The sequence below is a fragment of the Pieris rapae genome, chromosome 21, assembly GCF_905147795.1.
Source record: "Pieris rapae chromosome 21, ilPieRapa1.1, whole genome shotgun sequence".
Lineage (NCBI taxonomy): Eukaryota > Metazoa > Arthropoda > Insecta > Lepidoptera > Pieridae > Pieris > Pieris rapae.
The window spans coordinates 3,970,975-3,983,224 of record NC_059529.1 but is presented as its reverse complement, the minus strand read 5'-3'; the positions used below and the strand labels follow the sequence as shown (position 1 = coordinate 3,983,224).

The window sequence follows — 12,250 nt, the reverse complement described above, 5'->3', positions numbered from 1 at the left end:
GAAATTAAGTTCTTTAAACATATCTTGCAATGTGCAGTTACTGATTTAAAGGCACCAGTGGACAGATTCACTAGACTGAATAGCAAAACTATGTTATTAACATTTCAAATGATCAAGCCTCAAGTAATGTATGGTCTGACACTATAAAAACAGGACTGCAAAAACTCTAAATTCCAAAATTAATTTTTCAAGGATATATTGTTGTTAAATAAACTTAAGCCTTATTGGTACCATATGCGGTTTAAAATGACTTACTATCACTTTACTTAGGCAGTTATATTGACAAGGTTCTAACTTGGAGTGACGATTGTTTTGGTTAATCCGAGTTATAAAAAGCCTATCAGTGCTGAATATAACAAAACACCAAAAAATTATTTGCATATCAGTCAATGATAAGATTGGCTGGCATTCAAGGCTCTTCATTTACGCGTCAATATTCACAATAGGAAACATTAAACTACATACTGAATCTGATGGAGATGTTGAAAAAGATGGTGAATCCTTCTGGAGGGAGCCTCGACGATGCAACAAATCTACGATCACCCCCCACGAAGTTCTTCTCGGAGTTGAAGTCATCTTAACACAAATACACTTCACACATCGAAACCAAAAACACTATCGCAGTACATACGCGTCTGAACATACTGAAACGTCGGAGGAAAATGCCATGAAAACATGTTCAATGCGCTGATAATATTGGCACCAGGATAAATATAATGAGATAATACTGCCAATAAACAAAGTTGTGCCAACATTAGTATGTTCTTAATTCAAATTAAAATTTTCAAGTGACAGCAGATAAACTATTTAAGAGAAACCCAATCAACAATAAACAATCACTTACACTCTGTGTGCCCACTATTAAAAAAGATGAGGTCGTAAAGAAGATAATTTTTGAGAATTGCCATGTAATTTAAGTTTTAATTTTTAATTTGAATGTAAATTTACGCAATTTGAAGTAAATATTTTTGGCGGCTTGTTGCGTTTAACGCAGTTTTTTAACCCGTACGAAGGAAGGCCGTCGTCATAGTATTTTTTTTTATAGAGTCGGGGGCAAACACGCAGAAGGTTCATCTGATGTTAAGTGATACCGCCGCCTGGACACTTTCTATGCCAGAGGAGTGCATTGCCGGCCTATAGAGAATGGATAAGTATGTACGATTTGTATTTTTTGTAATTGAATTTGTATTTTTAAAACAATAAAGACATTCAAGTCACTTCTATTTAGAAACATACATTTAAGTGTAGAATTATCCAGTAAAGACAATTAACATAACTCTATAATTTACCAACAGCTATTTAACTGTTACATAAAAATTCGAATATCCAACATCGCATAAACCAAGCTCTGAATAAAACATCAGTCACTTATACAGTTTCATCATTTCATCCCAAATTATTTTCCCGGTGGATTTCAACAAGGGCTAAGATAAAGTACACCTTGTTGAATATTGCATGCGACAATGCTCTTTTTAAAAGCATGTACGTCAATTATATTTGACTTTTGCTGAGTTGATCAACTAAATTGTATGACATTATTATATATAACTAGCAGACTCGGCCAAGCGTTGCTGCACCTTATGTGAAAGGTAGATAGCTTATGTGAAACGTTGGTACTTTTAACACAGCGTCATCTGTTAGAATTATATCAAATAATAAACAAATATTTGCAATAAAATATTGCAAATATTTGTATTAGAATATTTGTATATGTTTGTGCGTTCGCATTCGTATATAAAATAAAGTATATAATATATACAAGGTTTCATTGTATTGATTGTGTTACAATAGGTATATGTTCTTTTATAAGTGCATATATAGCTTCACAAGATTTATAGTTGATATTAATTAAATTAATTTCGCAGTATTTAACCTATATAGTCATTTGAGAATGAAAAAGCTTTGTACATCATTATTTGGTTAACAAAGTAGTCATTGCATTGCATTCAAAGGCGTGAACTTCTCAATTGAAGGTTTTCAAGTACGAACATTATCATTTCATCATTTTACAGTGAGATTTATGTCCATATCTCATAAGAAAAATGTAGGAAAATTCTTTGTCGCGATGAAAAATGTTTCTAAAACTTCTCTTCCCTTAACTTCGACAATCGATGAAAAACATGTAAACATCAAGTTGTTCATATACAAAGGTTTACAGTCCAAACATACTTATTGATAGTAAATATTATATTGCAAAGAGAAAACGAAATACATTGACATTAATGCCTAATAAAGTTGAGTCGTCCATGATTCAAATGAACCCTTATAATTATCATCAAGCGGCATGGCTCACTTCAGATAATTTTCTTTACAAATCAATGCATGTCCAATGTATCAGAGCCTGAAACTAAAGTGATACTCCATAAACCACTTAAATGCTCTCATTAACACTGTATACCGTGATTTTTTATTATGATTTCTACTTCATATCAGTAGATATGTGGGGCTCATAAATCACTTAGATATTTTTTTTGTATAAATATAAGAAAGAGTATTAAATCAATAGCCAAGCCTGTTTTTTCTAATATTCATCATCAGCATTTGCAATTATCTCTAATGAATTCAAAATCTACCTCACTGAACAAGTATCTAACTGTATACAAAATGATGAAATTCAGGTAAGTATATTTAATTTAATCGTATGCTTTTGTTTCAGTGTTATCTTTATTTACAGATGTGCAGATTTCTGCATGTTGTTAAACGTAAAAAGTTTAAAATTAACAATTATATTTTATTTATAGGCATCATATCGGTCATAAACCTTTATCGGTTTGCGTACAATAATTCTAATTAATATTATAATTATTATATATCGTGATAGGGTCGAAATTTGGTTTAATCACTTCAAGTTATGGGGGATATATTTAAGTAGTCCATTTTGTGATGAATGTTTTTTCAAGATTTATTTGTTCTACTATAAAAATTATGCTATCATTGGAATACCGCAGTATTGTCTAAGAATATCAGAAAATGGATTCTTTCGATCTTAAAATGTTTACGAACTGGGCGGATAAGAATAATAATACTACGGTTCGACGAAATCAGGATTAGCGCAACTATTTATGTCAGAACTGTTCAAGCAAATAATTAAGTACATAATATTTTGCAATAGGTAGGTATATATTTTTCTAAAATGACTAGGCACTCGCAGGATTGACTATACTTATTAGTTTTAGTATTAAATTCGACAACAAAAAAAATTATATTTATTATGGAACATAAGATACAGGTATCACTTATGCCACGTCATTAAATTTGAATCTCTAGGCATCCCTACTTATCGGCTAACAATTTACAGTTGCGTGTGTCCTTATAACTAACAAAATCAATTGAAATGAAATTAATTTAATTTATTTTTATAAATTTTAAATCATTTTTATTTTTTTAGGTTAGGTTTCGTTAGGTTAAGAAAATCGTAAATACTGTAATTTGATTATTATGCTAATACACGTTATTCATCGTGAAAAAGTAATAATATAATGAATTTTTTGTAATAATTTAAATGCGATAAAGTTTCATATACGATCGGGAATTAGAAGGATGTGTTATATATAGTACTAGCGGATCCGACAGACGTTGTCATGTCTACACGTCTTTAATTTCAAAATTTCAATTTTTAATAAGCCATTTTGATGAAAATTATTATTCAAATGTTATGACAATATCTAACGATCCAGCACATGGTCACACACGATATAACAAAACTTTTTTAAATTTCGGGACAGACTAAAATTAAAATTCGAATATTATTTAAAATTTGACACTGCGATGGTAGCGCCGTCTGTCGGATCCAATGTAAAACATTCCAAAATCAACAACAACTAATAAATTGAAAATTAATTAAAAAAACATTGTCCAGCGGACAGCGGAGTTCAGTCACATACACACGCACACAAGAAATATATATATTAAGATATATCTCCTAGAAATTGTTACCCCAGATAAATCTTTATACGTACCTATAGCACTCAATTCAGTTCAATTTTTAATTAATTAGGTTGTTTTTCTAAACTAAAAGAACTTTACTATTCTTTACGAAAACTCAATATAGTTCTCTCAATAATCCTCATGTCATTCTTGATATCGCGCGGTACCAAAATTCAACGCTGAATTCGGATTGCTATTATAAGTTGCAGAGTACCAATGCTGGCCAAGTTGTATGTAAAACATGTCAGTTTCAAGGGTTTATTAGACTTTCATACATATTAATGAAATGTCACGATTCTTAGAAGCTTGTTAGGTACTATGTACATGCTTTCTAGTGGTCTTAGCTGAGCACAGTATAATACCGTTTAAAATATTTTTCACGTATCTTAGAATATTTTTTTCTAAATGTCCATAAATTATTATTATTCTAAATAAAACACAATGTTATTCGTACGACAATATTTAAATTGAATATAAACCTCATCACCAATCAAAGCATGGGGTGGAATTTTATTGTTTATATATATTTGTATACTCAATTCGGTGTACTATTATATATTGTACAAGCAACAAAGTTCCGATAGGCATCGAACCCAGGACCTTCTGTGCGAACTGGAACTTGAAAACTGGTTTGTCTTATATGCTTTAATGTGAATACTTTCTGGCAATTCATATATTGCAGAAGATATATCAATAGAAAAAACAAAACTCACTCGCTTAGTTTCCTAAACACACTTTCTACAAAGTGAAAACGTCAATGTAACGCTTGCCTTATTGTCTTGCGTTACCATAATGTGCTATTACCTGCTCGCAAAGAACATTAAATAAATCATTAGTGATATACTACTTTTGCCTGCGTATGCGCAAGTTTAAAGATGTATATACTACATATTTATTCTGTAGAATGATTGTTGTAGAGTGTTAACGTATAAGTATGAATTATTGTTTTTCTTAGATCCAATTATACCCTCCTACTTCGGAAGACTTCTTAACGCTATTCAAAAATGTATTAAAATTTCTTGCTAAACCTGTTATTTAACTTTATGTGAACAATTCAAGTTTAAATATTATTGGAGAGTTGGGGAATACTCGTCTAAATTTAGTGCTAAGTTTGACCCCGAAAATTGTATAATAGATTTTAACATACAGAAGTTATATCTCGATATCTAGACTAAATGTTTCATGAAACAGTAAGTATAAGAAATAACAAATAAAATATTATTAATTATTGTGTGTTTAATTGCCGGCGAAACAATTATAGCTTCAGGTGTGCGGTTTGCCTTTTCTTGCCTTAAGGTAATCAATAAAAACTACGCAGACATGTGTGTAGCCCATATTTTGGGTGTTATGGAACTTTAAATATGGAATTATTTGAATCAGAGATGGCGCTAGCCGTAACTTTCAGTTGACAATAAACGCTAGTCACCCTACTGTTTGTACACGCGAAACGTGATAACTTAAAAATCGTATTACTCGGGTTTTAAAAAAAAGGTGCCTTAGGCTATCGACACACATAAAACTTCTTTCATGAATTTCGAAAATCGAATGCCGAAAATCACTCAAAACGTCGAGTTGTGAAAATAATTTCGTCTTTCAATCAGTTAAGAAGTGTTATCAAAAACTTTATTATTTTTAACATTGTGTTTAATTTAATTATTTATATCGTAATCCTGAAGCTTACAAAAATTATATATAAAAACAGACCCAAAAATTATAGCCAGAGACGAAATATTTACTTTCGAAAATTTGCAAAAGGGAACAAACAATAAAAAAATATTGATTAGTTGAAAGATACATTGTATCTGATTCGAAGCAAAATAACCTATTGATGATTTGTATGATATCAGACTAACCTACTCTAAACAATGAGTGTGTTTAGATAGACAGCTTGTTACATTACAAATTATTTTTGAGTTTATTGAATACACCTATTCAATACATTGCAAAGCTATTTATACGCGGGTAAATAGGTCGATATAATCTGGATTCTAGACAGGTCGAAAGAATAAATTGGATGTGGGAGTTGCCAACAAATGGCTGCTTTGATACTGTTTGTCTAGAAGAAGTTAGGATGAAACTGTGTTTTTTATGTTTATTTGGAGGCGTAGTTTGCGTATCGTGATTAGGACACAATAAATCAAGATAATGTATACAAAAGTGATTGGTTTATTGGGTGAGAATTAATTATCAAAAAGGTACTTGATAAAGCAACCTACAACATTCAAGTATTTTTTTTACAATACAAAATTTTGTTACATCGTCCTTATAAAGTAATTTCTAGTTCATATATCTCAATGTGAATGATATCACCAACATATTTCTAAAATTAAGCTACTAATATATTAACCTTTAGGTTTGACACCTTGCATATATTCATACATCGTAATAAACGGTCTCAACTTTGATGAAGTGAACTCATTAATATCCTGATTAAATTATCTACATTTGCCTAGAACCTCAGTACAGTTTCCATTCAATGCAAAATCGGAAATGCAGAGCTAAAAAAGACGCATTGAAGTTTTCTATAGAACTATTGTTGAACGCCATCCACAATGGACGTATTACCGAAATAGGGGAATAAAACCTACTGTCGTAAATGCTGGCCTTCGACCAATATGACGGATACAATTGCGTGACCACACTTTTATTATGAAAATAGCCGTACCTCACGATTTTATCGCGAAAAATTGGTAATAAAAGTGTTCAAATATTTTAATTACACTGAAAGAAACATACGAAGAACTATAAGGCTATTTCAATTCCTACATACTTGGTGGACAACAAGTGTTATTAACAGTTAACGAAGTCGTTTCATTAAATAGTTATAATGTGTTTTCTACTACTAACCTTCTACGTACATAGCATATTAGTATGTAATGATGGTAGTATAGGTCTCTGGAACTTAACCTCTTAATGAACGACTCTATGTAGCGCTGTTAGCACCTATCATCTTTAGTATGAAGGACTTTAAATACGACTTAAACAATACAAGTACATATATTCAAAGCGGGAAAGCTGCCACTGGACCTTTTCATTATTAAATTTTAAGGTTAGTTTATGTAAGTAAGGTAAAATATTAGGTATATTTTTATGTACATATTATGTTATTTGTTTTGAATACAAGTATAAAAACTATTGTTTTTTATCCTAAACACTCTATTGGACACCGCAAAAGTTATTGAGAAATTACTTAACGAATATATGGTAGAATCAGCCAGTCCAGAACACAAGTTATTAGGACAGCTAATTAACTAATTTCGTCCAATATTTCTAGACAAAATTCGACTTTTCGTCACGATACATCGCGTGATCTCTATGCAAATCGATACCGAATCGGAAGAGATGAAAGTATGCTTCATTAAAATGTTTACCGTAAATGTTTCGCTCTAATTCGATTGTAATGCAGCCGACATACCTGGAACGAGAGAAATTTAAGTCAGTTTCATTGGTATTCAAGTAATTTATCGATTAAGTATTGCGTATATACTAGAAAAATAATACAGAGGACAATCATTGGGACGACTGGTTTACGGCGGCTATATAAGTAGCTCTTAAGGAAAATAATAAGGGTTGAAAATTTGTAGTAGATTATATACACTTGTAAGTAGTTTATAAATACCTCATTAAAGATTAATTAAGCCGTACTTGTATGAGTGCTGTACGAACTGCGTAGTATATAGTTTTTCTACATTCCTACATTCCTATATAATAGGGAGGACAGAAGGCTCAACTGCTGTGATATATATAATTATATATATACACATTCTCACTTAACTTCGGGTGAGCCTAGTTTGGTGTGCCCATCACAAGGGAGCTCGCGAATGCGTTGTTGGCATTTAAAATTGGTACGCTGTTTTATAATTAAACACTGCAATTTGACACTGCAAATCTGATTTTCATTAGACGTTATATTATTGTCGTGAACGCGTCTTGGACTAGACACACAGTTGACCAATCATAATGAAACGAAACGCAATATCGTTTCCTCCTTTGTTACTTTCATAAGTACATATACCACATTAATGCTATATTACGAAAGTAGGACACATTTATAAACAATATGAAATTTTTTCCCATAGCACATGTGTCGAAAATGCACTTTTGTTTATACTATCAGCACAATAGTTAACAAATATTTAACATCAAAATTACGTAAATTTCAGTTTAATGTATATAAATATAAGTACATATATGGAATGTAATTTAACGACACCAACATAGATTACTAATAAATATAAAATATATATCTGTATATCGGAAAGCATAATCCTATTTTTAGGCATTGGCTTCAGATTTATGCAAGATATATTTATTAACACTTAGATAAGTGATCGTTGTCTGCCACCATGTCTATTACGGAGTTTAAGACACCTTGATTTTAAACTGGAGTAAATACATATTATTTACGCGGTAATATATATTATTTTTATATTCATATTATTATGAATCCTATTAAAGGTACATAAAAATCGATTTAAGATAATGTTATCAGTATTTTTATAAACATTAATGTTTGGTAACATTACAATGAGGTTTGAAAATCGCAAGTATAAAAGTTAACTTACATAAAGGATGGTAAAACTGTTTTCTTGTAAGATAAATCGATGCATAAAGATGACTCAGAACACTGAAAATTGCTTAGTCAGCAGGTGTTAATACAGTCGCTCCTTAATACGATTCAACTTCAAGATCAAAATCAAAATCTGTGTTTGAAATTTCTCTGAAATATAAATTTACCGTAACAGTCTTTGATTTTACGTTTAATAAGTAAATAAAAAATGGAACTATTTTAAGATGTTACGCTGTGAAATTGTCTAAAGTGACCGGAATAATATTTGAGACAAGTAGAGGTTTTGTTAATGTAACATATCTTCCATAATTACAACTTTTTGTATGCGTATTATCAAAAACAATCTATAATTGCTAAAACTGTGTACACAGCTGTAAATTCATAGTCAAAAGATTATATACGTATAGGAAAATACGCAAACAGTGTCGATTTCACTATAGAGATGATTAATGTGCTTGTATTAGTTTAGCGGCTTATTGATAAGACGGTTGTGGGTTCGATCTGCTGAGACAAGAAATGTTTTCAATCATTTAATAAAAATTTACTATGTAATATACGCAAGATGTATCGTAAGAATCTTTCGCAATTATACCAAAAAATGACATCTAACGATTACTTTCATTGAATTCTGTTGGAAAATATGTAAACAAAAACGGGTCTCCTGTTAAAAATTGCATAGCAATAGTCGACAATATATATTTTGTATCAGGTCGTAATAAATATTAAACCGCTTGCAAACAATTAACAATGTTATTGTCAATATGAACAAAACAAACATGGCTTATTGTCTCTTTTTCTCATGCTCTCTAATGAGTTTTGCATGACTAAGGCGAGTGAAACTTCGCAAAAACCATTACCGTTCACATTGGAAAGCGTACCATAAAATTGTTTTATATATATGTTATTGTAAATGTTTAACTTTTAGGTAAACGAACCTTCGCAAAGTATTATTTCAATATTTATTTTGATTTAAAAATAAATAGTAAATCATGCTACAACCTTTTTAGGTTCGGGCCTCAGATTTATGTATCTCATAATCATTTGCCATATAGGTGATCAGCCTCTGCACAGTACATCTGTGCTTGAGACAGGCCGTCAACTTTTTGGGTTGGAGGCACCATGTGGACAACATTTTTCATTCACCGTTCGAGCGAATTTTAAATACGTACATAGAAAGAAAGTCCATTGGTGAACAGCCGGAGATCGAACCTATGACCTCGTCGACCAGTGTCGCATTCTGCTAGGAAAACACTGTTCTCATTATATTAAGTATTTCATTATTGTAGTGTATCTCAAGCAGTTGAGCGGTTTAAAAAATATGGTCCAAATTGTCCTTGGTATAATGAATAAAAACCTTTATCTTACTTGCTTTAGAAATTTATATTTTATTTTACATTATGTATTAATATCTCCTCCTTTCTAACCGCGTAACGTTTCTTAGGCGCATAGCACATGTACCAATTTTTGTTTCTTTATATTTGTATCATAAAAAGATCAGACGACATTGTTGACGATGCAAAAGTAGAACAAACATTGGGATTTTCGTATAGATTATTACTAGGAATAAGCCCCGAATTTTTTGGCTCGTGATAGCGTACGAAATGAGGTCAATCGTGAAAAGACCGACGTGATCGACGAAGAGTTGTAACATCTAAGTGGCGGTGGGCAGACCATGAAGCGTGCATGTACCGACGACCGATGAACCTGCATGTTCTTTGAATGGAGATCTCGGCAGAACAAAAGATAGCGCGGCTGCCCACCGACTAGGTGGACTGACGTCATCGTCAAGGAGGATGGCTCTCAATGGAGGTGGAGAAGCCAGTGCAGGGTGAGTGGATGATGATTTGTACATAAAATAATATAAATTGCGAGGAACCAAACAGGAAAATAGAGTAGCCTAGAGTAGACTAACTACTACTACTACTTAAAAATACATCCTGTAGTGTGATGATTGCATATTTTGATAAATAATTATGTTTCGTCATCTCAATGGGTAGGTAATAAGCCGAGAGACTTTTTCATTATATTGCACTATGTAAAGATATATAATATATATTATTAAAATCAAAAAGGCAAAATGGTTAAGACAATTTTGGCCAGTATTAGTACTGAAATGATTATATTTTAAAATGTTTATAAATATGTCCAATTTATTAGTAAAATACGTTTATTATAATAATTAATACTTAATACCTTATTCAAGCCTGGTACGAATTTATGACATAGGCTGTAAGCGAGTTACTGAATGTATTAATTCACTATATTTCTTTCATTCAAAATCAATATTTGAGTAATAAATCAGAAACTCGTAAAAAATGATTGGCAGTTAGTTTTTCGTTCATGTTACGTAACTATGTTAACAGGTTTACGCAATTACTAGTATTGAACGCAATTAAAATTTATACAATCATAATGTTTTTATTAAATAACCTATTGTATAATTTTGATTTCTCTTTTTAGAATTCAAAGCTCTGTAACTTATGTCTTCTTTCATCACGGCGTAAACACAATTTAATAGAACGAGACAGCACTAATTACATTATTATACACTAGTTTACAAACGATCTTCTGTTCATTCCTTCTTTTTCTCCATTTTGAAATAGATATATTAGGCCGATATTCTAAATTTAAAATAGCTTAACATGGATCGAATACGACAACTGTCAAGAAACAGTTAAACATTGATTCTTCTATACAAATTCGTGACAGATACACAATGCAGACTTCGATACGGCCTATTTTCTTACATAGATCCTTCACGCGTCGATACGAAAGCACAAACATACAAGAACGGAGTTTGCATAGTAAACAAATTGTATGCAAAAATCAATATAACTCTATCGATACTTTTATAACAAGCGAGGGAAAATAGTTGCGTGTGTTTTGTTTATTTTTGTGATCAGAAACTTACACTGAATGAATATTATGTCACTGATAACGCTTGATTTACGGAGCCATAAAGCTATAATCAGGTCGGGGCGATTCATCACTGAGCTGTCAATGTTATCTTAGTTTTTGTATCAATAGTGCATTAACCTTTTTGCAGTACGGATGCGATCAAAATCATTGTCACGGTTCTTAATTATTCTTTTTCTGCGTAGATTTAAATCGATAGTAAAACCGGGCGTTAAGTTTTCGTCAATCAACCTCTTATTAGACACCGATGTCAGATATGTTATTCGTGGAGTAATCCACGCCGTTACAGTCAGTACGAATGTAAAATATAGGACATGAGTCAAGAAGAGAAAAAGAAAAGAGAAGACGATTTATATCGCATATCTGTTAGACATGAGGTAAGAATAAAAGGGCACATCGTAAAACCTTGTATGGCTATTACCGTTTTCCAACCTGTTATGTCCAAAGCCTTATATACAGCCTTAATAACATCTGACTTACCGACACTTCTGGTGTTTAATTAAATTTTGGGAAGAATGTTTAAATTTGTTTGTAGATATTATTTATTGATTTTTTTCATTTTGAGGAAATATTGAATTTCATATATGTCCACTTTTGAATGTGAAGCCGAACGTGTTTATTTCACACTGATAATGATTATAGCACGTAGTAGTTGTTTGTATCATTCATATATGTAAGTAGTATTGGGAAGTGGCTGTGAAACAATCTAACGAATGAACACGTCGTTCCAACATTAGTTTACCTTCTTAGTACACATCCGCGAATAAAATTTCAGACGGTCGCCTTTATCCAATAAAATTTGACAGCAGCTAATTACTCTTGGAGTACATAGCCCGT

General features: G+C 31.6%; 1 protein-coding gene across 5 annotated transcripts in view; it reads right to left on the bottom strand.

Annotated features, from left to right (window-relative positions):
* Window positions 1–12,250, bottom strand: part of LOC110998601 (rap1 GTPase-activating protein 1) — a 210,562-nt gene that overhangs the window by 58,064 nt on the left and 140,248 nt on the right. Inside the window, exon 1 of one of the 5 annotated variants that reach the window (XM_045632847.1) lies at window positions 466–657. The exons of the other annotated variants lie outside the window; for them this stretch is intronic. Within the exon in view, the coding sequence (XP_045488803.1) occupies window positions 466–576 (111 nt within the window). The 5' untranslated portion in view covers window positions 577–657. Of the gene's footprint in view, window positions 1–465; window positions 658–12,250 lie in introns of those variants that run through there. 5 annotated transcript variants of the gene reach the window in all.